General features: G+C 38.7%; 1 protein-coding gene across 2 annotated transcripts; it reads left to right on the forward strand.

The window, feature by feature from the left end:
* Positions 1-27,902, forward strand: LOC129721260 (probable serine/threonine-protein kinase MARK-A). 2 transcript variants are annotated; one of them, XM_055673613.1, is made up of 6 exons: positions 1-332; positions 498-1,265; positions 17,246-17,471; positions 17,605-17,844; positions 18,024-18,216; positions 18,309-27,902. In XM_055673613.1, exons 2-6 carry the CDS (start codon positions 524-526, stop codon positions 18,456-18,458), a joined length of 1,551 nt encoding a protein of 516 aa, XP_055529588.1. In that variant the 5' UTR covers positions 1-332; positions 498-523; the 3' UTR covers positions 18,459-27,902. The 2 variants fall into 2 exon arrangements, with proteins under 2 accessions (XP_055529588.1, XP_055529587.1); XM_055673612.1 differs by having other exon boundaries at positions 1-1,265.
* Positions 27,903-27,992: the final 90 nt, after the last annotated feature.

A 27,992-nucleotide genomic window follows, 5' to 3' on the forward strand; every position in this document is an offset into this window, starting at 1 on the left:
GTGAATTTTCATCCCCCTTTACTGGTGGGATCGATAAAAAACAACTAACCCTCGAAAGCGCCTACTGCGCAGGACAACATTTACGAAAACGCAATACTTGCAACGTAGCAAACGAAAAGCGTGTGTTTGGAAGTGTTTTTTTTTCTTCTGTTTTGCATCCTAGTGGGCTCTAGCGAATATGAGAACAGAGCCTCGTCGTGAAACCATTTTCTAGAGCTTTGGCAGTTGGTGAGAAGTTTCCGTGGAGTACGTAACGCCAGGTTGGGTCTAGCCGCGAAAAATAACCGTGCTGGGCTTCCATTTCTGCTGCTGCCGCCTTCACTTGTTGTGAGGTGCGCTTTGGTTTTTCTCCTTACTCACGCCCATGACTGACACCCGTAGGATGAGTGTTGAGTGTTATATTTTTCGCTAGTGAATCAAAGTGTTATTCCATAGAAAATTGAGAGCTATTAGTGGAAATTTGTGAAGTGAAAATTTTCTATATCATGTTTTGTTAGGACAGCTGTAAGGATATCGCACGAAAATGGAGCAAGCCCGTGTGCACGTAAAGGGCAAACATCGAAGTTCGCGATCTGGATCTAGTTCCCGTAGAATATCCAGTAGAAGTGGTCACCACAGTCGAGTCGAGCTAGAGCAAACCCCTAGCAACTCAAGGGAGGAACTCGATGAACTGGCTAAAAATAGAACACCTTCCGTGAGGGGCCGCTCGCGTGCTGATGAAAATGCGGACAGTGGCAGTACGACAACGAATGCCAGCACGAAAACCACCAACAATAATAACAATAATAACAACAACAACAATAACGATGATGCAACTGATAACCAAACTGCTTCCGATCAGCCCGTGGAGGGTGCGCCTATTGAGCTAGCCGTTCCCGGTGGTACGGATGACAAGCTGCAAAAGGGCATTCTCGGTTACATGGACCGCCAGCTAAAGGTGCAATCACTGTCCGATCCGCAGAAAAGTCCAGCCCAGAGAAGCGCCCGTAGCAGGAGCAGCCTGGAGAAAAGCCCACGCAGAAAGCGCAGTAAATCTGAATCCCGTAGGCGACGGGAGCGGAAGATCATTGCTGCTGGGGAGATGGAAGTACGACAAGCCAACGAAACGCTGATGCGGTACTTGAAACAGTGCTCCGACTTCAACGATGCGTCCCTTTCCGGTGATCTGGAGATACCGGAGAATCTGGAGGACAGGCGGGTACATCGGAAAACCAAATCCCAGCGGGAGCGGAAGCATCAACAGCAGAACGCGGCAAAAACTGGAGGTTAGTGTCTGGGGGGTGAAGATGCTCAATTTAGACTCTTTCGATCTTCCATTGCGAAGAAGAGTGTTTATTTTTAGAAATCACACAGTTCAGGGGGTGCGAAAGTGCTGCCAGTTTTTGTGCGCTACCGTGTCGAAGGCATTTGTGACAAGTTATTGCTAATCGATATGATGTCTATATAGCTATAGTATTATAGGTGGTGAAGTAGTTGCGTGTAAACTACAGGTTAGTTAATACGATAAAGCAGGATGTGTACATGCACGACATCGTGGTCGATCGATATTGGCCTAAATTGTATCGTCCCAATTCAACTGGACATTTGGTTACATTACTTACACGTACTTTTGTCTATGCAATTACGTCCTGCTGAAAATCTTTCTTGTGTGTGCGTTTGACTTTCTAAACATTTTATTTTGAGCTGCTTTCTTGCATCTTAGTTACATCTTTCTTGCGAACTTGGGACCAACCCTCCAATTTGCAACCTTTTTCCTGTGAATAGCTCAACAACGCCAACCGCAATTCTGGGAAAATTTGGATATTTTTATATTCTCTGGAAAATAGTCGCGTCGAATTGAATTTCCCCAACAGGGTGCTCTCGAGAGAATACAAGAATAAATAAAACTTGTGTTTACTGGAATAAGTTCAATAAGTCGCTCGTTCAGAAGGATTCGGCGTCGGTTTTCTGTTCCCCAATCACCTGCTGCGAGGGAGGGAAGCATAAGCAACAAAACCGTCATCGTGTCATCGTCATCATTGGACTCCCGGTACCGTTAAGCGGCAATTACGTCATTCGGTACGTGGGATGAACTTGCTTTTGGCACCGGTTTGTTGTTGCCTTTACCCTGAACTAAATCCAAAACGAAATAACCTCTCTGTGACTGTGGTGAATCGCATCGATTGGAGGTATAAAATATCATTCGATGCTTTGGGCAGTTCATGCTCTCTCTCTCTCTCTCTCTCTCTCTCTCTCTCTCTCTGTCTCGCTTTGGCTCGTTCTATCACCTCGGCGGTGGCATGGCAATACAAAGGTCATGATTACCGAAGGTCGTGGATTTAACGTGACGTGCAAACACCGAAGAACGTAGACTTTTCTCAGCACAGATTAAATTGAGCGTCGGCGAGGGATTTCATAATCATTATGATAAAAACACTCACTTTCGTGGAAATCAATTCTCTTGATTGATTTTTTCATAATTAAATATTATAAAATAATTAAATAAAATTTGCTTCCTCAGTGGAAAACCCGTGTTGGCGGCGTGTGGGATGATTTCATCCAGTGGAGTATGTTTCGATCCTGGGAGGAAAACTGCAAACCACGTACAAAAAAATCAAAGGTCAAGTGATTTATTTTCCTTGCTTGAATGAAAGTTGCTGAGATTTGTGTATATGGTTGCTCATGGGATGCCCTTGTTATAGACTTGATGCAATTATTTTTGTTCCTTCTATTAGAGATGATTAAACAACTGTAGACAAAGGGTTTCTTTTGTACGCTGCTTGCTTCATAGTATTGTCGACTCCTTCGCAAATGACACAAGAAAAATATGTGCGATGACGACTGAAAATATTTTGCAAAGTTCATAACAATGGTAACTGAACGAAAACTGATTTTTCCTTGATTGTCAAGATGGAAACGTATTGAACATGTGTTGACTAAAACGTGAAGGTTTTGTGTTTACCAGAATTGAGTATCACGGAGACGCTTTGCAAGGCTTGCTGCACATATACCATGCAAACCATATAGGATTCATTAACCAATCTAATACTCAAGCAAGAATGCACAATGCACAATGGTTCAGAAACCAGAAATTTGGGTCTAGAGCTCTACAGCAACATTTTATAGAAAAACTTTCTTCTACAAAGTTGTTACATATCATAAAGCGCTTATTGAAAAATTATCAAAAATTAGGGTGACTAACATTTTCGAAGCAATCAAGTATTTAACTTTTTAATCTTTGTAGATAGAAGAAAAATTTGTTCTACAATGTTATAGCTCCATTTATTTTGAGTAACTTTGTAAAAAAAATTTTTTCTCTATTTTTAAAAACAACCGATTTATATTGAAAAAACACATTTTGCACTCTATTTTTTTATTTCAAGTTTCATCTCAAAACTGTCTTTAAACGACTTTTAGAGCTTTTTAAGAGAAACAATTTGCAATGCTGACATCGTAAATATCTCAATTTTACTCAAAGTTATTAATATTTTTCATCAAAAAATATGCGTTTTTCATTTGTATGTCATTCTTTTTGGGGCAAACATAAAAAATATCTCTTAGTCTCATTTTGAAGGGCATACTTGACTCTATGAATGGAGGAATTTTTAAAAATATGTTATTTTTTTAATTTGAGTAATTTCAATTTAAAAACAAGACAAAAATTTCAATAATTTTATACATTATGCATTTAAAAACACCCAAATTCATTTTTTTGGTATTTTTTCTCATAACTAGGAATAATTACCTTTAATTTGATTCAAAAAGGTTGAAAATCGATCAACTGCTTCAAAAGTTATGAATTTAAAAAAAAATCAAATACATCCAACACAGTCGTTTTTCATGGTAACCCTATTTCGAAGTTGGTCACGCAAAGTGCTTCAATTGTGCTCAAAATCGCAGGGATGCATCAATGTTGAAAATAATCAAACCCGTATTGTTTCGTTGGGTTGTTAAGGGGACCAGCTCCGAAATAGGGTGACCATAAAAATCGGCTATATTTGATGTATTTTATTTAAAAAAAAATCATAACTTTTAGACCAGTTGATCGATTTTCGATATTTTTGGGTCAAATTGAAGGTAATTACTTCTAGTTATAAGAAAAAATACCAAAAAATAAATCTGGGTGATTTTATATGCATAATGTATAAAATAATTGAAGTTTTCGTCTTGTTTTCAAATCGAATTTACTCAAAATTAAAAAATAACATATTTTTAAAAATTCCTCCATTTATAGAGTCAAGTATGCCCTTCAAAATGAGACCAAGAGAAATTTTTTATGTTTGCCCCAAAATGAATGACATACAAATGAAAAACGCATATTTTTTGATGAAAAATATTAATAACTTTGAGTAAAATTGAGATATTTACGATATCAGCATTGTAAATTGTTTATCTTAGAAAGCTTTAAAAGTCGTTCAAAGACAGTTTTGAGTTGAAACTTGAAATAAAAAAGTTAGAGCGCAAAATGTGTTTTTTTCAATATAAATCGGTTGTTTTCAAAGATAGAGAAAAACTTTTTTTTGCAAAGTTACTCAAAATAAATGGAGCTATAACATTGTAGAACAAATATTTCTTCTATCTACAAAGATAAAAAAGTTAGATACTTGATTGCTTCGAAAATGTTGGTCACCCTAATTTTTAATAATTTTTCAATAAGCGCTTTATGATATGTAACAACTTTGTAGAAGAAAGTTTTTCTCTAAAATGTTGCTATAGAGCTCTAGATCCAAATTTTCCCTTAAATTTGGTTTCTGGACCATTGTGCAATGGTCAACGATACGCACATTAGCAGTTTGTTTTTTTTTGTCGTAACATATAGCCGGAAACAAATACCCGGAAAACCGTATTTTCGGTAATAAGAAAATTCTTACGAGACAGCGCTGACGCCTTTTTGAAAAAAGATGATTTTATAAATCTTTTGGTGTTCAAACTATCGTAAAAGGAGGAAAACTGCAAAACTTACCAGGATTTAAATTGATGGGTACCTGGGTACTCCGTTAGGTGCTTTTTTTGTTGAGCAAATAGCGGTTTTGAACTGCTTTCTCTACAAAAAACGTTTTATTTAATAAAAATTCTCTGCCACCTTCCACGCAAAACGGACTAGCTACGGCTCTGACCGCACACTCTGATCGATTGAGTTTGAATCCATACAGTGCACGATGTATTCAACAATGCAGGTGATTAAATTGATGCGATGAGTTTTGTTTTTAGATTGAATTTAGGGAGAATACTTGAATGACGTAACATTTTTGTCATGATTTACAAACCCCCCTCATTCTTTGTAGTATTCGATCACAAAATCTCAACTCTTTCTGAAAAAACAAAGTAGCATTATATCAGCGGTTCTCAACCTGGGGTATGCGTGCCCCACAGGTACGCGAAAACCTTCAGGGGGTACACGACAGAAAAATCGGTATTGGCGAACAAAGCAAGTTTTCTTTATAATACTTCATATATTTTTGTTCACACAACATTTATTTGACACGGCACAAAACGAATTAATGTTTTACGGAGCCAATTGAAATAATACTTCATTTGTTGTTCAAACTTGCTCTTAAAATACGACTGTAGCAAATAAACAAACCATAGTTCCATTTAAACCTGAACTAGACTACCATAACAAAATCTACCATCACTCCTCTCCCACTCTGCGAGAACATTACAATCCAGAGAGTACAATTGGTTTGGAAAATATAGCCAAGGGGTACGCAGATAAGAAAAGGTTGAGCACCGCTGCATTAGATGACACATCCCCCCGATCTAGTAAAAAACAAGCTGTAACATTCATAAAACAAAGTTATTTAAAAAAAAATCACCTTGCCAATTTCAATTTATTTATTACTCATGCATTTGAAACAGTATTTCATATGATATTGACTGCGCTCTATATTACTTTCTCTTGCTTTGCAGAATTTGTCTTTTGGTATGAGAAAAAAAGTTCTTTATACAACTTCATACTGTAGAAAAACACAGAAAATATTCACAAATATGGTCGGCGAGCGACCAGACCGAGCCAAGCGCCATTTTCTTTAAAATTGAGTTATTAGCACCAGGGGATGTGCAAACTGATAATCTATGTTCCATTAAAGAATGAAATCATTTGAACAGTTCATAGGCGTGTTATAATAAAAAATCTCTGTAGCACTTTATAAAAAGAACGAAATTGCGTTTGACCAGAGTGAACCGTAAACACAGACAATGCATCTAAAGAAACTGATTGTTTGTGATTTAAAAGCAAACTTTGCGATCTATTTTAACCAGTAAATGATTTCTCCGCTTCGGACAGCTCGTTAATACGACTGTTATCAGAATTAGATAAATAAACAGCCAGGTGGTTTTCGTAGAGCCGAATTTCGTTTCAATGGGCATATCACTTTTTTTCAAGATCTTGTTGAGCCAGACCGAACCGAGTTCATTTTATTTTCATTTGATATTTTTCAAATAACATTAGATTTTTGAAGTAGAATACTTCTCTCAGGAAGTTTGGCTTCATAGGGATGTGAAATGAAAATTTAAAAGCGAAAAAAGTGAAAAATATGTTCAATTTTAAATGCTAATAAATCGGTTAGTATTCGATGGATTTTTTTTTTCGTTCTTGCAGCAATAGATTGGAAAATCTTCTAAGATTCTTCTGAAATGAAGATAATTGTAATTTTATTATTCAAACTATTGTTCTATTGAAATTAGTCAAGCCTTGTCAAAACGAAAAATTCGACCTCTGATTGGTCGTTATATGATTGCTTGCCAAGCACGGTCGACAGAATCATAGACCTTGCCATTTGAAATGTGTTATTTGGCCTATATAAGAGCCTGTTTCACCCGAAGCCGCTCATTATAATTCTAGACTGCAAAAACAGCAGTCCTCCCTCAGCAGCACCAGTGGATACAGCAGCAGTAGCAGTGCAGCGGACAACGACCATAGCTGTGGTATGGCAACGGATAGCGGAGCGCGTCTCAGCATCGATAGCAGGACCAAGTGATGCTGGGCAGCGGATACCAATGGCAACGGAAGCGTCCACTACTGTGGCAACGGGGATAGCGCAGCGGTTGACGTTGGTATCAGAATCTATAAAAGCAGGGCCAACTGATGCAGTGTGGCATTTTAGTGAAATGCTCAGCTGTCTCTGAGCGATAGCAGGCTAGTGTGCCTGCATCCAATGAAAAGAACGTTCTGGAAAGCTTTCCAGTGTTTATTTTCCCCCAACGAATACTTTATTCGCACTGCCAGTGATAACGCAAAGATGTGATCGGCATCTTATCAAACATTGAATTAAACAACAAATTGTTCCACAAACCTAATTGGAGAGTTAATATTTTCTCTTAAATCAATTAACGCACAGAAATTTGGAACATATATATTTGGCTTCATCTCCGTGTCTCAGAACGTACTGAATTTCCTTCTTTTCCTTCAGTCATGAGCACAACATCCGAAAAGCTTTCATTATCAGCATAAAAGTTAATTTTTCGCATAATCAAAATTCAAAAATTATCAAGTCCAAATCATGACAAGTAACTATATTATTGAGAATGGTCAATCCTTGTTGAAGCGCGAAATTTGACTGATCTGATTAGTCGTTAATATGATTGCTTCCCAAGCACGGTCGACAGAATCATAGACCTTGCAATTTTAAATTTGCTATATGTCTGTATAAGAGTAAGGATGGGAAATATCGACTGAAATGGCTATCGATAGTTATCGATGATTTCCTACTACTATCGATAGGTTTTTCACCCCTATATAAGAGCCTGTTTCAGTCGAAGCCGCTCATAATAGTTCTAGACAGCGACAACAGCAGTCTTCCCTTAGCAGCAGCAGTAGCAGTGCAGTGCATACCAGGCGGATAGTGGCCACAGCTGTGGCATGGCAATGGATAGTGCACTAGTTGCAGCGGATCTCAGCATCGATAGCAGTTGGGCCAGCTGATGCAGGGACAGCGGATACCAATAGCAGCGTATAACGGCTAAAACATTAGCATGGCTACGGATAGCGTAGCAGTTGCAGCGGGTTTAGATCGATAGCAGCTGATGCAATGAGGCACTTCAGTGAAATGCAGTGTCTGTGCGATAGCGGGCACTAGTAAATGCATTCAATGAAAAGTTGACTCATTTTGGCAACACATGAGCCGTCTAGTTTTGAGTGTTGAGTCAGCTTTTCACTGTTTATTTTATTACAAAGAATACTTTATTCGCACTGTCGGTGATAACGCCAAGATGTGAACGGTATCTTATCCGATATTGAATTGAACAACAAATTAAAAAATGACTGACACGCAAGCAGCCGGGTTTTCTTGTAAAAGTATTCTACTTCATCCTTGCGGTCGTGGCTTTGCACACAACCCTCCTGTGATTTTTTCTTGTGACAAACGTCAGGACTGGATTAATATACGGTAAATCAATAAAATTAGACAATACCCGCTTCAAAATACCAGAGTATCTCATATTGATACTATCTTAACACTTAGCACTTGGTGCGCTTTGGCACCAGGAACTAGAGCAACAGAAATGAAGCTTTGCTTGTCTATCAACTGTATAATTTTTGATACAGATTAGACTGAGAGATAAAGCAGCGTTGATATCTATGTATTACGTTCGACTAGTAAGAAAAAATAGCTTGTTTTATAGTCAAGTTGATATGTTGTAGTAAATAGGTTTGACCAGCCCGAACTGAAGACCATTTTTTAAAATTTTTGTTCGACCAGAGTGAACTGAGTGCATAGGTGTCTAAAATAAAATCCAAATATTTTATCAATTATTGCTATTTTTCGTGTATTTATGATAAGAGGACATTCATTTAGCCTTATTCATTACGTGTTAGCATTGAGTTAATGATATGTTCAAACACGATTAATTTATGGGTGGTCAAACTTCAAATGCTAATTACTCAAACACCAAACACATTGTGTGTTTGGCGCTTGGCTCGGTCTGGTTGCACGCCGGCCATATGCCAAAAAAAAAAAAAAAATCTCTGCACTTACCAGAAAACAAACGAGCATCTTGTAATTTTCACTGTTAAAAAGCACAGCCCATGGCAATGGTAAAAAGTCCATCCACGCCCAAGTTGTTCATATTAACACCTCTCTATGTTCATTTCACTCACACGCGTCCATTTTATTCCCGAAAAACTCTTTTTAAAAATCTCAAGAAAACTTCAAAAAATATTATATTTGATTTGGCCATTAGTGGCCATGGTTTGGTATTTAATTATGGAGAAAATTGAGAAATGGCTCAAGGGCTCAATTTTATCACCCTTTCCCCTGTCCAAAAATTGTAGTACGCATGCTTAACAACGTAGGCAGTGAGCAGTAGAGTATGTGCAAAGTGTTAGGAGCATAAAACTTCTTTCTAACTCTGAATATTAAACTAAGTTGATGATTGACTTTGTTGATAATCACAGAATAATACTACCTAGTGTCATTCAGGTAATGTCCAACAAAACATTCAAATCAGTGACAACGTCCCAAAGGGAATGGTATGGTAGCCTTCAAGCGTTACGAACATCTATTTCCCAATTAATGTACTAAATATCACCCAATTAATGTACTAAATATCACTTAGAATATTACATACCATGTGAAAACCTTAAGAAGATGCTCAAAACTGTCTGATATGCTATTAATAATTGCAGTCAACATTTAGCCGGTTTGCCCGAATCAACATAAGATAAGGGTAAACTGCCCATTTTTCGGGTGCCAGTGCCAGTAATGTTGGTAACGCGTCAAATGTATGGTAGCTGAAAGCGATGCCATTCCCGTGCAACGTCCCTAAGATGTAAAGAAGCGTCAGCAATACGATAGTCAAACAAAAACGGTTGTTTTTTGCGCTGGAAGCTGATCACGGTACATTGGGAAATGCTCACTATCTGTTATTATTGCGTAGGCACCCGTCGTTGAACGAATCGAGTAACATTTGAAGTCTACAACAATAATCATGGTTCTCAATAATTTGGAATATTTCAGAATCATCTGCGTACAATAATCGTGTCCCAGGTGGTATGACTTTTGTAACATCATTGATGCACAAAGAAAAAAGCGGCGGCCCAAGAATACTGCCTTGAGGAACACCAGAATTGAATTTTAAACCAGGTGCAAACGTGGACACACGTATTCGTGGACGCTTCACTATTTGACAACAACATGTTGAATGGCAATCCATTCTCCTTACGTTTTGAATTAGGAAACCTCTAGAAGCTACGCGAATTCGGGTTGTATATAGACTTCTGTTCAGGGTTTTGTATGATCGACTGGCAGAAGTGAAGCGGATCCTATTGACAGGGTTTCTGTATCTTTGTTAGGCACGCAGAGTTGATTTACGAACGATTACGATTAAGCCTAGTAGGGTGTCTGTGTTCCCAAATAGGCTTACTGCGAGGCGAACTTTATGAACATACACGCAAAAGTTGGATGGTGTAAGACCAGTACAAAATTGTTTGTTTTTAGCGCAATTGTTGATGTGATTTGAAACCAGTACAATGATTGCGTGTTGGGCATAACGTAATTAATGCTCTAGCGTGTATTTGGCAGCCCCAAACTACTACACTTAAACAATTTCAACTGGTATCAAGCAGCATTGCAAAGCGAGCGAAAAGCAAAACCTTTCTCCTTCTTCCTGCTTGAGAACGAGACATATGCTACATTTCTCAAGTCTTCTGCACACACGCTTTCAAGATACTCTTTCTTTTTCATGGATTACCCTGAATAGCAGCAAGCACGCACCGCCATTATGGGTATCAGGCTGGGAGGGAGAAACGAATACTACACTTAAAACAGAGAATACGCACATGCGTCGTTTTTTGACAGCGTGTAACTATCTTCTTGCTGTAACGCATGCATGACTCAAACGAAGTTTTCAGTAACATCAGGAATACAGAATTTTACAGTTTTTGCTGAAAGCTTATGAAATTTATTATTTTACGTAAACATAAACCAGAATATTTTGTAAAACGACAATAAATACAAAATCCGTTGGCGATGAATATTTTTTACCTTTCAGTTATAACAATACTCATAACAAAAAAAATGCATTTTTCTCCTTGGTTCAAATCGACAGTCAATGACAGCTCATTCTGATTCATTTTGACACTCACACAGTTTCGTATCCGTTTCTCCCTCCCAGGTATCAAGTATGTACTGCACTGGTTTCTCGCTCATTTCGTAAAGCGACGTGACATCGCCTTGCGCGTCGTAATCCGAACCGAAAGAGAAGCGAAAGGGCAACCTGCAAATTGTATGTGATGTGTCTAGTCTCGTCGCACGTACATGGAAATCATACGAGCGAGTGAGAAATTTCTCCGTCGCTTGAAAAAAAAGCGCCTGCACAGGATGACAAATAATAATTATTCCAATTTACAAGTGTTGCCATAAAAAATCGGCAATGCTTTTGTGGCTTTGTGGAATGGAGGGTTCTGCTAGTTTTGCGGTGAAATGATTACAAAATGTTGTGAACAGATTCTGTAGATTTATCGGCTTAATCAGTCCGTGTATAGAAGCAAAAACGATTTTGAAATAAAGTCACCGAAACTGTCGGATTAAAAAAAAATTGTATTTGCTTCTATACACGGACTGATTAAGCCGATAAATCTACAAAATTAACCGCTACAGTCGACAAACAAACAAGTTGTGAACAGAATTTTATTTCGTTTTTTTGCAAATCATTCAATGGTGCTTTTTAATGACCAAATCCATCGAGATAAATCGATCGAGTATTATAGCTATTTAAATCTAGTGAGTTCACAAGTTGTTGTTTGCTGCTTGCACTGCTCCATAAGTAGCAGTCACTAATACACTCGACGTGAGAAATATAGTGTCGGTATATGATACATATTCTGATTTCATTCTATGTCAATGTATTCGCAGTACAACTGTTGCCACGGTGTCTCTGGTAGAAGAAACTTATCCGAAAAAAGTTAGTATCGCTCTTATACTCATCATTCGAAAGCTCAAGGTGTCCCCTTTAATATGCTACTAAAATTGAAATGTTCTATCGGCGGATCCGGAACAATTTTTTTTCAGACATTTTTTGTAATTGAAAAGCTGGTGGAATGGGAACTATGTATACTTATCAAGGGATTTAAGGGCTGGGGGCCCGATCAGATAGTGTTTGGTTTTTTCATATAATAAAACAATATTTGGCATGATCTTACATTTTTCGAAAAGGGTAAAGTGGGGTAAAAAAGACTCGAAAATTTTGAGTCCAAAAACTGCTGAAAAGACAAAAAAAGCTATAACTTTTTGTACGATTAATCGATTTCTCTGAAAATTGATATGGTAATTATATCCTATGAAAATATAGAATGTCGGTTATTGAAAGTTGCTGTCGAGGTTACATAATTAGATATTTACACTTTTCTTCATAAACATGGTGATTTTTCGAGTTTTTTTCTTTTGTCATCAAAGATAGGTTTTAAATTAAACAATACGTTTTATAAATCAACTCAAGAGCTTTTATTGGATGTATTCAAAAAAATCGATTTTTTCATAACAAGGTTTAGACCATCATTTGAACCTGTTGCACAAGGAGCGCAACTCCATTTTGTACCTACATTTAAAATGCTGGATATAGCAGGCTATAGCTCTATAACATCCCAGCTGGTTTCGAGGTACGATGCTTGTCTTACAAGTCAGTCCTCGTATGTTCCAATTTCGGTTAGGAAAGACCGTTAAAACCAATCAAATCTTAAATTTTTGTTGTTGATACTCGCTTCGCATTATTTTTACACAATATCAGAGGCAAATTTCTTATCAAGTAACCTTCATAGTAACCTGTTGATTTTTGTTGTATGGATCCAGGCTTAAAGTAACTTAACATAGGTCACAAAGCCTTGTGTAGCCAGTAGAGATGGTCGGGTTTCGAGTTTGAAAAATTTCAAAAGGGTCGGGTACGGGTTGGATTCGGGTTTGGTGGAAAAAAAATTCGAGTTCGGGTCGGGTTCGAGTTTGAAAATGTCGGGTTTGGGTTTGAAAACCCGAAACCCGACTTCATCAAATAAGCATATTTAGAGGATAATGATGTCTAATTTCATGCAATTGTAAAAATCACTAACATTTTAATACCATTCGAGACTCAAAGCTTCAAGGTAGCCTCAAATTGGTTTAAAAGATTGACCTCCAAAAAACATCTCGGGTTCGGGTCGGGCTCGGGTTTCACAGCTTCAGGTTCGGGTCGGGTTCGGGTTTCCCGAAAATTAAATTTTCTGGTTCGGGTTTGATCGAAAAAAAAAAAACGTTTCGGGTTCGGGTTTCAACCAAAAAAAATTCGGGTACAGGTCGGGTACGGGTTTGAACAAAGCCAAACCTAACCATCTCTAGTAGCCAGTACTTCAAACATTCTTAATGGTACAAAAGCATACCAAATTGCAGAAAAATCGATGCATTCTACTCAAACTTATAGCAACATTATGATTTTAGCAGCACCACATTAGGGTTGAGAATGCCATTCCACCAGGTCCGGATTTAAGGGGGGCAAATGCCCCGGGCCTTTCGACACGAGGGGCCTCTCTGGTCCTAGGCCAAACGTTGAATACAGGTTGGAGACCTTTTTTTTTGTTTTGCTCGGCACCTTCCAGCGAAGCGTTGAATCATTTAAACTATTTTTTTGAGAAAAGAGACCCCACGAAAATTTCTGTCCCGAGCCCTCAACAGAGAGCGGGATTCAGTTCTGCTTTTTACCCCACTAACTCCTTTCCCAAAAAACTTATATGTACAAACTATTTCATGGATGAACAAACCCTGGAAATTAAAGCTCGATTGGGGGCCATCGATACAAAACGGAGTTGCGCTCCTAGCACAATGGGTTTAAATAATGATTTAAAACATGTATGAATAATGGACTTTTCTCGGTCGTTACTAAAACGGCGCATTTTTTAATAACATCAAATGAAAGCTTTTGAGTTGCTCTATGAAACATAGAGCTTTGATACAGATATATTGTTGACAAGCAAAAAAGAGACGAAAACTGCAAATATCCTATAACGTAACCACGACAGCAACTCACATTTTATATGTTTTCAGCTGATTTCCGACTCCAAATTTTCGCGTCTTTTTTACCCCATCTTACCCTTTTCAAAAAATCTGATATTATGTAAAGCTTTGTTTATTTTAGTGTGCCGTGTCAAATAAATGTTGTGGAAAAAAAGCTTCGTTTTGTTATATAAATAAAAATAACCCTAAATATTTCAGTACGATCAGAGAACCCTGATGACTTTTTATATTCCTGAAACATATTATTTATTCACATTTCACTAGCTTTTCAGTTACAAATATATGTTCGAAAACAAATTGTTCTAGACCCCCCGATAGAACATTTCAATTTTGGTAGAATACTAAAGGGGATAGTTTGAGCTTTCGAATGACGAGTATTAGAGCGATACTATAGTCAGAATTTATATGGTCAATTGACCACGGAGGGGGAGGGGGGGGAGTCAGAATCGTTAAAAACCTGTCCACGTGGTATGTGGATGGCCCCTAAGCACGATTTTAGATAATGGTATATACGCAATTCAGGAGCAAACTAAATTTCTATTTCGCTTTTTGTTTTCTCAAAATTTGGTTCGAGTCAATCGTAGGCCAATTATCGAATTTTCGATTAAAGACTGCCCATCAGCTTCAGCACAGACCGATTAGCAATGACCTTGGTCACTTTTTTTCAGTCTTTTGCGAATTTTGGATGGAATCTGCTGGCTTTACATGTTTTCTCAAATATGACTTGGTAAGAGCCCAAAAAGTCTCGATTGGCCTTGCCTGGGGCGGATTGGCCGATTCATCTCTTTTGGTACAAAATTAACTTCGTTGGATATGTGCCAGGCCACCGTGTCACTGATGCCAAATTTGGCCAAAATAGTACTGGGTGGTCATGTTAACAGATCATGGGCAGCAGACACCCGTTGAGACATTCTCGAACGTAAATAGCGGTATTCATTTTATCTGTTGTTAAAAATGCCACACTCACATATGGCTTACCAAACCATTGCATTTTACCGAGCTTCTCTGTAAAAATTGATGTCTCCGCCTTGTCAACAGTCTGGCCATCCCCAACCGTGTAGTACTGATCACCCGGAAGTGTTTTATAGTCAAACTTGACATAGGTCTCATTCCCAAGCAACACGCATTGTTGCAATGAAGCAAATGCAACTCTCAATGCAGCATTCAAAGATTGTAATAAATCGCATCCGTTACTTTTATTCAACTTGTAAATAACCGAAAAGGCGCAGGAGGTGGAGCCAATATGCAACTTACAGTGCTATGTGAATCATCATCTGCATCGATAGCCGCTGCAGTATAGAGGAAGAAAAGAAAGGAGAAATAAAGTTAAGTTTGTTTACCTTTACTGTCATTACTCTTCGGTGATGGTGTCGCGAAGTATAATATAACTACATACATTATAAAAAACCTCAAATATATCGAACTTTTTCTCTACTGACGCTTCTGATAAGCACGTTATTCTACCTGCGATTCAAAATTTACCGTGCAAAAAATGTTTTTACTTCGTAATTATTCACGCGCCTTTTATAAAGTGTTGTAAAAGAAATTTTATGATTCAAACTCGCCAAATTATAAACAATGTTTTGAGAAACGATAGTTCAGCAAACCTTGCTCAATGGATTCGCAGTGTTAATCATGCGGAATATAGAGTAACAAAACCATATTTCCAACAATAATCATTTATCATTCGTTTATGTTAGAGATGGCTGTTTACTGTGTGGTAATTTTAGCAAATATATGGTTCAACAAAATGTTGCTATACATTTTCATTACTAGTTTGCTTCCCTTAGAAGAAAACGTTTGTAAAACAACAATATGCAACATCATGTGACATTATCGTTATTTAGAAGCATCATGAAATATGCAGTTGGCAATAGATTGCAGATAACTATTGAGCAATTTCTAGTTTTCAGTTACGAGAATGATACACGTAAATAACAAAATGTTGCTAAATTCTTTTATATTTCTTCAGAGTAACCGAAAAATTTCTTGCACCGTTAAAAAAGTTTTAAAACAACAAATATTGAGTAGTCTCATTCGAAAACATGTTGCAAGTGCTGCTTGGGTTGTTCATTATTGCGCACACCAATTTTCCACAAAGCAGTTGTTCATACAATTTCCGCGCTCTTGATTTGACGGATGTGGCTTGTTTTTTATTCCGCATCGGCTTTTTCTGCTTTTTATATGTTCTTAGAACTAATCTTATCTTGAAACGATAGACGATACTAAGAGATGACCCTTCTTTTTGGCCACATCCCGAACTGAGGCAAACGCTGTTTTGAGCCGGAGTATCTTGGTGAACAGACGCTCGGGTTGGCGAAGCATTTCCTCTACCGCCGAAATATTGATAACGCGCCATTGATTCCAGGTTGTCAACTCACCATTTGAATCATCAAAATGTCAGAAACGCCAAAAATGTCAAAAAATGTCAAATATGTCAAAAATGCCAAGCATGTAACATTTTTTATGGCAAATATGGCGTATCAGAATTTATTTATTTATTTAGCAAGTCTTGACACACAAAACAATTCAACTGATTATCAGACCACATAAAATGGTTGGCAACATATTCTGGATTCGGCACTGAAACGATAATCGGTCTGTCGCCGCAAAAGTATAAGTAAAGCAAACTGAACGGTTCAAAGCAAAGACGACGTAATTTTTGGACTGCAATCGAAACAAAAATGGTTGTGTTATGTCCAAGCAGAAATACGTTGTGCAACAATGTCTCAAGTGGTTTTGGCTGCGTGAAGTGGGGACTTTCCGTAATGCCCACTAAACTTCACACCGCGTATCCAATTAGGGTTCAATTTCCTTCAAGCTTGTAGTAAAGAATGTACTGCTCTATTGGAAGAAAAATATGAAAAAAAAAAAATATTAAACAGGTCAAGTGGAAATAAATTCTATTTATCTGAAGACGCCTTATAACCGCAAGAGGAAAAACTTTTTAGAGAATTTACGAATATTTATTTTAGTTTTCGGCTATTTTTAGCCCATTACGATTCCATTTCCTGTTTTTCACTTTTGTTGAAAAAAATCGGTAACTGAACTAAATTGATTTATGTTGTCTGTGTCGGGGTGAAAAATTTAAGATCTGAAAATTATCATCCCCCTCTCTACAACTACAACAAATGATTGTTTAAAATCCCTTAATTCTGTTTGGTTGGTCATAAGATGGTTATAAGAAAAACTTGGTTGTCAAACCAAATTAATTAAAAAAACTGGTCTTTTTTCTACAATCTCAATCAAATCAAATAATAATACATCTCATTTATGTTACCTATTGCCAGGAAGCGACACGGGCAACTACCATGGCGAAATTTACAATCCCTTCACGCCTGTCGTTTCACCCACGACGGAAGGGGCTCCGACCAGGATCGACAAGATGTACATACAGACGGCCAGCGGATATAGACCAGTAGACAATACTTACCACCACAATCATCATCACCATTCACAGCATCATCACTCTTATAATCCTAAGAACCGAGTGGGTGGTGATCCTGGGAGCAATAAGTAAGTAGGTACAGCGTAAACCAAGTTTTGTATGAACCCGGTCAGTGGAATTGATATCTTTATTTTGTTTTCGACGTGAAAGCCTATCCAGTGCATATTTTTAATTGTTTCATTTTGTGCTACTCACTGACAGCCACACAATAAGCACAGCGGTGCATCTGTCATGTGCAGTGCAACGAATCTGGTTGCACATTGCGTCCGTCTGCCATGGTCTGCTTGGAGGACTCGCGCTGGCCCACCTGCTACTGATCTGTACAACCCGGCCGTACGACTGGGTCGAAGCATCCATTCGGCACTATTCGGCATTCGCGGAAGTGTACGCCAACACATTCTACTGCTTGGCTATCGTCTGCATGGTTTCAATATTTGATAGGTAAGGTTTGGGGGTGGTCCTATTTTTTCTAAACGAAATCAAATTCCAACCCCTCTCTATCTCTCTCCGGAATTCATTTCATGTCATCAGCTAATTCGACTTCCATGTTGTAGCATTCAGTAGTGCCATTGATTTCGGTTGCGTAATGTTCTTTTTCCCGTGTGGGATGTTGCTTTCAGGATGGATATAGCGCACTTCAGCCTGTCCAGTGCTGGGGATAATAACAACAGCAGCAACAACAACGTTTCCTTCCGGTCGGTGATAATCATCATGACCTATGCAGCAACGATCATCCTCAGTCTATCGGCTGGTTCGATGGACGAACGCCTTTACCTGTCTGCCTCGAATGTGACGGTGTGGGAGGAAGAGCTGGTGAGTGCAGCATACCGAACCAAACTCGACGAAGCGTTAATGACGGATATTTCACCTTTCGTTTTTTTTTTACTTCTTCTGTATTTCAACAGGAAACGAACAAAGTACTAAGCATCTGGAATACACTGTCAATAGCTCGAAGTGTCGGTGCCATTTTCGGATGGGCAGTGATTGGAATGTCAACCGATCAGGACCAGCTGTATGGGCACCTGCTGGAGATGGAAAAGTATCAACTGCAGTAGGTGACGCGTACTGCCCTCTAGGGAGTCAGTGCTCTCAAGTTTGTCGATTTTTTGACATTATTTTGATCACTCTAGGATGTGGTGCATGTATGAAATTTTTTAACATCGGTACAGAAGTATTTGCGGTGTGTTCATTTGATTTTTTCAACTATGCATAGGTAAAGTATCGAACGTCTTCCGCAGTATTTTTCTTAGGCTGGTTTTCTGCAGCATTCTCATGCCGAAGAAAACCATTGCCGAAGACTTTCGATACCCTACTTGTTACTTTTCAATGAGTAAAATTTCAATCATTTGATGTCAGAGAAGATGAAACATACATGGCACTAGTGATTTTCACGAGGTCTAGCTGCAACAAAGGAGTTACTTTTTTTTAAACATTGTGATATTTTATTTGAAATCTAATAAGCCGTAGAAATAGGTTTCGAAATAAATTGGAGTGGTTGAACAAACCACCGATTCTGTTAGGTTGTTGCTAGGTAACATACATATTCAATTTTGAAGTGTCAATTCAATTTAATCGGCCGCGTGCCGATAGCTTGCTTCACAAGTACAATTTTGAAACATGATGTACGAAAAACTTGCAGTCCAGTAATGCTACAAGTTTGTTGAATAGTGCAATGCTCTAACTCTTATGCCTAAAATGTGAGAGCTCAGTGGAATATTCAACCAATATTCGTGGTGAATATCATAATATTACAACAAGTGACGATAAGTTTGTCATACAGTATTCCTCTAAATTGTACTTGTGGAGCAAGCTAAGGCACGCGGCGAAAAAGTACCCTACAATTGAATATGCAACCTTGGTAACATGTCAATAATACTGTAACCATAGTAACTATCCTTGGGATTGTACTATTTCTTGTTTGCAACGCATGGTGCGTGAAAATGGAACAACAGTTTGATCACGAAGTAATCAAACATCAAAATGATAACTCTGCCTTTTTATATGCAGGGTTTTATCTTTGTTTATTATATGATGTATAGAACTTGGTCAACAAAAAGGCATGGAGTGGGGAAGCGTTTTTTTGCCTTGAAGGGTTGAAGATGAAGTATCACTTAGCGACAGCAAAAATCTGTTTTCGTGTTTGTTTAGGTTTCCTTACTAGTTAGGCAAATGTAAATCTCAAATTCGTGTGTTTTAAGCGTTTTAAGTTGTGAATCGCTTCATAAATGAACACATTGGATGAAGTCATCTTGCTCAAAAATTTTAAATTTAAATCAAAATCTATTCGCGTTTATTTGTGTTTTGTCCACTCCCGCAGTTTTTACGTTTATAAAGTTGTTTATAAACCAATTTAGGGTAGATCTGCTTAATATAGACCACTTCCTTTAGTGGACCACCTGAACTTCTTACACCAAATGACACATTATAAATATACTTATTTTGATTTATGCTTTGACAACTTTAATAATGTTCTTCATTAGAAATATCGCAACAGACTTTACTATAATATACTTCAATAAAGCTGCGAAAAATGTCTTTTAAAAACAGCTACCTGGTTTGCCATGGTTCTGTACTGGCTGTACTGACATCACACTTTCCGAGCGAAAATTATCAGATTTTCGATGAACGGGTAGGATAATAGTGTCTTTAAAAGACGAGCAATAAATTTTACTAGAAAAGCACTTGAAATATTGAAAAAAATAGTGGCCCAATTAAGGGTGGAAATAATACTGTTTTCCTTATTCCGGCATGCTTCATTCCGAACAAGAGCTATCATCGAAATAACGCCGCGAATCAAAGTTATCATAAATTTGTTATGATCGTGTTATTGTACAAAATTGCTGCTAAAATGGGAAAAACGCTGAAAATTGGTAAAAAATATAATGAAGCAGCTGTTACTGAGTGTCTTCAAGTAATAAAAAGTGGTGTTTCGACTAGAGGAGCTTGCAGGCGCTCCAATGTTCCACGATCCACCGTAATGTTCCGTGCAAGCAGCAAGTGGTCAGGAAAACCACGAAAAGGTAAACAATCTGCATTGACTGCCGCGGAAGAGGATTCAATTGTTGGCTGGATAATTCGGATGGCACGTAAAGGATTCCCTATTACGAAAGAACGGGTGCAGTCTACAGTTGACCCAGATCCAGAACTCTCAGTGCGTAAGCCAGAGTTAGTTTCATCAGCGGCAGCTACGGTTAAAGAGATGTATTATTTAGACCTGGCCCAAATTAGGAAATTGTTGTGGTCCAAATAAGGAAACGGTGGCCCATTAAAGGAAACTGAAACGATGATTCATTTGTTTTATTATAAGAAAATAGAGGTATTAACTAGTTGTTTTTAATGCACAAAAGATGATAAACATGTTACTTCATGTTTATACATAATGAAATTCAGTTTAGATATTTACACTTTTTCTTGCGAAATTTCAAATGGAACCATCCTGGATAATACATCCAAATTCAATAGGTAGTAATTCTTGAACCGCGCTTTCACCTTTCCTTCTTCGCTTACTACTGCTCTTCTTTATTGAGCATTGTTTGTTAGTTACTCCTGCTCAGTATGGGCAATCTACCTTCACAGCCGGCATATCGAGACGAATCACAACGGCCAGCAATTCGATGACTTCCCGATGCGATGAGCTTCCCGAGGACCGGAACCCGAAGTACCTTTTTCCTCCGCAAAGACATTTACAAAACCATCTAACCAACGTACAAGCAAACCCAAAACCAAATCCAGGACAGCTGGTGCCGGATCCGCACGGCTATCATGGAGACCACAACGGTGACGCTATGAGTGGAGACACTAACCGGCAGAAACTACTGATATGGTGTGGAATGTGGGGCAGCAATGAATGAGAAGAACAGGACCTGGGCGATATACCTGGAAAGTCAACTAGGAAGAACAAGGCTAAGACGTAACAGCGATACGCAGAAGTTCTAAGAGAAGGTTAACCAGTTTCGCAGAGGTTCTGAGCTGTCTTGGGATGGCTCACAGAAGCCAGCGGAACAGAAACTGATCTACGAGATGTTCATGATGTTTGTTGTGAGATCGGGAAGCAGAAGAACAACAAAGCCGCCGGCAAAGACGGACTGCCGAGCGAGCTCTTTAACTATGGCAAAGGTGCGCTGGCTAGTGCACTGCACTGGTTTATTTCCAGGATTTGGGAAAAGCTGCCAGACGAGTGGAAGGAACGAGTCGTCTGCCCCATCCACAAAAGAGTGACAAGCTGGAGCGCCACAACTACCGCGGCATTTCGCTTATTAATGTCGCCTACAAAATACTCTCACAAATCCTGTTTCGTCGTCTATCGCCCCTAATCAGGAAATTTGTGGGTCAGTACCAAGCAGGTTTATGGGAGCCCGTGTCACCATGGACCAGATATTTTTATTTCGACAGATCTTACAGAAGTTTACAGAGTACTGTGAAAGCAGCGGAAGGTGCTGTTGGAGTCGTCGAGAGGAATCGACAAAACGGCTGGTTCGACGAGAAGTGTCAAACAATGCTAGACGAGAAAAAAGCATTGTGGGAATTGATACTGCAGCGAAGGACCCGTCATAACTTGAGCTGATACAAACAGAAACTAAGACAGCAGAGCCATCTCTTTCGGGAGAAAAAGCGCCGCCTGGAAGAGCTGGAGTGTGAGGAAATGGAGCAGATGTATCGTCCTCAAGAAACACGTAGATTCTACAATGAAATAAGCGCGTTTCGGGTCAAAGATGGAGGAATCTTGACGGATGAACGTGAGGTGATCGACAGGTGGAAGCAGCACTACAAATAGGATCTGGAATACAGAACAGCTACCGGAAGAGTAGAAGGAGGGAAGAATATACCCAATATACAAGAAGGGCGACAAGTTGGAATGTGAGAATTACCGAGCGATCACGATTCTAATCGCAGCCTACATTGTGTTCTCCCAGATCATCCTTTGCCGTGTCTCGTCGTTAGCACGAAGGTTTGTGGGATGTTTTCAAGCCAATTTGGTGGATAGGCGATCGACAACGGATCAAATCTTTACGCTGCGGAAAATCCTCCAAAAGTATCGCGAATACCAAGTCACCACGCACCACCTATTTATTGATTTTGAGGCAGCCTACTACACTATCGACCGTGTAGTGCTATGGAAAGTTGGTCGCCGTGCGACCAGACCGAACCATGCGCCAGAAACATTATTTCGAGTAATTGGCGATCAAAGTTTAACCACCCCGTATATTTCCTGCAGGCTGCTGCAGAGAAATTTTGTTATAATACCATTATAAACTGTTCAAATGATTTCGTTTTTTCATGAAAGATAGATTATCAATTTTAACATCCACTGGTGATAAAAACTCGATTTTTAAAAAATGGCACTTGGTTCGGTCTGGTCACACGCCGACCAGTTATGGACGAAAATGGCTTCATTGGAAAATTAACAAGACTGATTAAGGCCACGATGGATGGTGTACAGTGCTGTGTAAAGATTGAAGGGTACTGGCTGAACAGTACACCAAGCTGAAACGTGAAGCAGAAAAGGTTGAATAGAAGGTGAATACGTCGAAGACCGAGTATGTCAAGAATCGAGCGCGTTAGGGCTCGCAAAGGAAGTAGTGTAGTGTTCGATGGGGATGAGTTCGAAGTGGTTGGCGAATTTCTGTGCCTCGGATCATTGGTAACATCAGACAACAACTGCAGCGGAGAAATCCGCAGACGTATTGTAGTTGAGAGTCGTGCCTACAAGACGTTGAGGTCTGGCAAACTCCGCTCCCGTACCAAGTGCACCATGTACAAGACGCACATAAGACCGGAAATGCTCTATGGGTACGAGACATGACCAATGCTCGAGTAGAATTTGCAAGCACTAGCCGTTTTCGAACGACATGTGCTTAGAACCATCTTAGAGGAATATGTGAGGATGGCGTATGGAGGCGAAGAATGAACCACAAGCTGTCACAACTCTACGGTGAGCCAAGTATCCAGAAACAACATGCGGAACATGCTGTAAGAATGCCGGACAACAATCCCGCAAAAATAGTGTTCGTCTCGAATCCGGCCGGTACAAGACGTAGAAGCGCGCAACGAACTAGGTGGTTGACCCAAGTGGAGCAAGATCTTGGAAATATAGGACACTCAAGAAACTGGAGATGTGCGTTTGCGTAACATTGTGACCAAGGTTGTTAATACGACAGATAATCGTCGATAATCGTCATCGCCGTTACCGATAACGTATGGTATCGTTATTGACGATGACCATAGCGTCTTCAAACATTACCGATATCGGCGATCAGTTTTGTCTGGTGGTAGCGAATGGTGCAACGACGATCAAAAAGCAGGCACGGGGTGAGGAAACGTTTTGAAGTAGAATACTTCTCTCAGGAAGTTCGGCTACATAGGGATGTAAAATGAAAATCTAAAACCGAAAAAAGTTAAAAATATGTCCAATTTCAAATGCTAATAAATCGGTTAGTATTCGATGGATTTCCTTCGTTCTTGCAGCAGTAGATTGGAAAATCTTCTAAGATTCATCCCAAATGAAGATGATTGTAATTTTATTATTCAAACTATTGTACTATTGAAAATAGTCAAGCCTTGTCAAAACGCAAAATTCGACCTCTGATTGGTCGTTACATGATTGCTTCCCAAGCACAGTCGACAGAATCATATACCTTGCAATTGAAAATATGCTGTTTGGCCTACATAAAAGCCTGTTTCAGCCGAAGCCGTTTATAATAGTTCTAGACAGCGACAACAGCAGTCATCCCTTAGCAGTAGCAGTGCAGTGGATACCAGCGATAGCGGATAGCGGCGGAGCAATGGATGGCGCACTAGTTGATGCAGGGACAGCGGATACCAATGGCAGCGTATAGCGGCCACAACTGTGGCATGGCTACGATTAGCGTAGCAGTTGCAGCGGATATATCTGACCATAAAGCATGTATGCAATAATTGAATGAAAATTGCAATTGCAGCAATCGACCTTTTTCAAGGCTACTAAATGTTTTTGGAAGAGCATAATGAATGGTTATTAATAAACCGCAACTGAGGTTTTATGCTGCTGAAAATACACAGCAGTGTGATGTTTATTACGATTTGTTGATACTGTGCTTAACAAGCGGTATATACGAAACCAATCCGATTTCAAAATGACTGACACGCAAACAGCCGGGTTATCTTCCTTGTAAAAGTATTCTACTTCAACCTTGCGGTCGTGGCTTTGCACACAACCCTCCTGTGATTTTTTCACTTCGGAGGGTTGGAGACGAAACATCACTAGGCAACAGGAAGAAACTTTTCCTTATTTTTTTATGTTTCGCTTCTAATCAGGAAAATAAATGCCTCAGTTTTAACTTATGAGGCGCCTTTTGATGGACAAATTCGAATAGGAAGGTAAGTAGCATTGTCATATTTGCATTTGAAATGCATCTAAATGATAGATCTAATGAAGCAAAAGATGGTATTGCAGTGGTTGGTAATAAACAAACGTTATTGATTTGATACCGTCCAGTAGCTATCGTCTTTGACAATGATGATAATGTCTGAAGACGTAAGCGTCATCGTCGATAACGATAACAGACGGTATCGCTATCGGCGTTTACGATGAATTATCGATTAACAAACTTGATTGTGACGCTGGTGAAATCCTGAGGGATGTTTCACCAGGGAAGTAAGTAAGTAGATCTTACAGAAATTTCGCTATTAGAACGTGCCTATACATCACATCTTCATATGATACATTCTACCGAGAACAGCTATGGCAGATCATACAAGACAACGGATTTCATGGTGCAATCTGGAGGGCGGGCATCGACACAAAAGGCATGACTTTCACAATGTAGTTCAACTCTGGGCTATCGCGAATGACTTTGATATCATAACACTCATTCGTCACTGATTAGCGCCGACAATAGCACCTGCAAAGAGATTCAGGGTTGCATCCAGGCTGGAAATCGTGCTTACTTTTCACCTCGAAAGACACTTAGATAGAATCGAGTGTGACGACGCACGAAGTTGACGCTGTACTTAACCCTGGAAAATCGGTAGTACTCAACGGAGTCGAGACATCAACGTTTCTCGCGAAAGACTTGAACGTCCTTCGAATTTTCGAACGAAAGGTGCTGCGAACTATCTACGGCAGAATACAAATAAAGATTTACGCTTCGTATGAAGTGTACACCCATACCGGGATATTTTAAGGGTTCCCATAGCCTTTTTCGAAGAACTGTTATCTTATTTTATCCGTTATGTGCTCGATGGGTAAAAACCTTGTTGTCAATAGTGATAGAAGTCAGTGATACTTCAGAACTCGTTGGAAGGCAACTTTTGATAACACTACTTTTTATACAAGGTGGGGGTGTACTATTAAATTATTATATTACGTAACGTACCTACGTACTCGATGCAATTCCTAGACACCTACAAATTTAAAATCTTGTAACTTTCTAAATTTGTATGCAATTTCCACAGTTTACCGCCAAAAGATTTAGTAACTTATCTTCTTTCAAATCAGCATCAGTGGTGCCCCGAAAGATTTTTGTAATTTCCGGTGACCAAGTTTTCTGGGTATATGTGCTGGATCTGAGGAATTTTGTAGAAACTTACACAGATTCTTCCATATATTGGTTATAGAATCATTCCTACAGCCCGTTTTTATAGTTTTCGGGTGTTTTGGTGATAAACTTTTACTGGGGTTGACGTTAATTTACGTCTTTTTCCAGTGAGAGATTTTCAACATTCACAGGCTGCCGACAGCTCCATTATCTTGAAGAGACGATAAAACTGCTCATTCATTATTTGATTTTGTTTTATGTTTGATGGTTGCCATACCGCATAGAGTGATTTCAAGATAGTGTCGTATAATCGCCATACCAATAACCCGTTCGAAATGAAGATCAATCTGACGATAATAACCCTTTACCATAAGACAGCTACTAAACAATAAATCTTCGTATGACAGTAAATGTGAATTCAATTGTAAATACGTATCTAAGCAGAACAATTTAGATAATACAGCAGAGAACAAACAAGCAGAAGAACAGGTTATCTGAATTAATTCTTGAGATATTTTTTGTCATACTCAAACAGTGGCTAAGAAAACTAAGGCCAACGTTATCCAAATATTTTCCGCTTATCCTTACGTTATCATTCTATCAGTGCAACATCATAGTAAGCTTTGAGCCTGAAACTGCAAAAAAGTTCAAGTTCACCACTGGCAACCTGTTCTTCTCGCTAGTGCAGCATATACGATACGACCGGAGAGGATATTCGATTGAATATCGAACAAATTATAGCTAACCGCCGCTTCATTGCGTAAATTTAAATGCGGATGCTAACCAATAATGTAACAATAATCAGCAAACAAAAAAGGAGAACTTATGGACTACAATAGGATACAGAAACATGGAAATACCAACCAGATCATTACTCAATCGTCAAAATCCAAATTACATCGGCAGCAGAAAGAAAAAAAAAATATTCCAATATACTCTAAAGATGTTTGTTGTTTCGCCCAATTTTAGAAAAACTATGATTGATTCTCTAGCTATGAAACGATATCAGAAACCAGCTGAAGTTACTCTCCTTAAAACTTGCAGAACAATTACTAATCTACCAACAACCGCCAGATCAGATCAGTTATCTTTTAGTCTACACTCTAGCCAGTAAGATCAATTGTGTAAATAGCTATATAACATGACTGTAGCCTAAAAACAACAAATAAGAGTTAGTTAATAATGTAAAACAACGTGAACACAAGGAACTTCAAATGATGCAGACACACAAAAAGCATACACTTCTAGGGCAATGTAATAATGTGACAGACGTTAAGCGAAGGACTGAAACTAGCAAAAAATAGTGTTAAAATTATGGTAATACAAAACAGAAACAGCAAATGGTAGAAATTGCATACAAAAAAATAATACAATGAGATAATCAAATGATAGCGACGGGAACGAAACAAATCATGTTTATACAAGTTGATTAGAGAAAGAGAGACAGCGATGGAGTGAAAGAGACGAGCGTAAACGCTAGATGTGACAAATTGTGTGATTAGCCTTTCATATTGCTTCTTCAACATTGCGGCTGAATTTGTTCTGCGTTTTAACTCAACATAATTCTATACTATGTTGCCAATGGAAATCGACGATTTGAACAAAAAATAATCGAGCTTAAATTTTTCTTAGCAATCAGAACATGTATGTTTTGATTTGTTTGCTTTATCGTGTTTTTTTTTGTTGCACATACAGCTTATACTTATCCTTAGCATATAGTAATGCATTGGCTGATAGATACACAGTCACAGGAATACAAAAAAAAATGCTACCAGCAAAGTGAACGTTTCCAGTCATAGAGCAGGAAAACACGTGAGTGAAGTTGATATTTATGAAAATATATCCTAGTTTTAAGGCCAACTGAGATTTAACAATTGACGTAGCAAACCACATGGAGAACAAAAATTATAAAGTGTATGATACTCGGTTTTGTTAAAATATTGCGTTAGGAAATACATAAATAAATGGGTACAAGCATTAAGACACTTTGTTTTTTGTTTTTTGGTTGAAATCACCTTTTCTGTATAAGTCAAACTACTTTTCAATCTACAAAAACTTAAATCAAAAATCCTT

This window comes from Wyeomyia smithii, chromosome 2 (genome assembly GCF_029784165.1).
Source record: "Wyeomyia smithii strain HCP4-BCI-WySm-NY-G18 chromosome 2, ASM2978416v1, whole genome shotgun sequence".
Taxonomy (NCBI): domain Eukaryota; kingdom Metazoa; phylum Arthropoda; class Insecta; order Diptera; family Culicidae; genus Wyeomyia; species Wyeomyia smithii.

Bases quoted from the DNA above. Each gene is read 5' to 3' on its own strand.
- LOC129721260 (XM_055673612.1), top strand. From the start codon at position 524: ATGGAGCAAGCCCGTGTGCACGTAAAGGGCAAACATCGAAGTTCGCGA. The intron at 17,845-18,023 runs GTAAGGTTTGGG...TGTTGCTTTCAG, and splicing joins ATGGTTTCAATATTTGATAG to GATGGATATAGCGCACTTCA. The intron at 18,217-18,308 runs GTGAGTGCAGCA...GTATTTCAACAG, and splicing joins CGGTGTGGGAGGAAGAGCTG to GAAACGAACAAAGTACTAAG.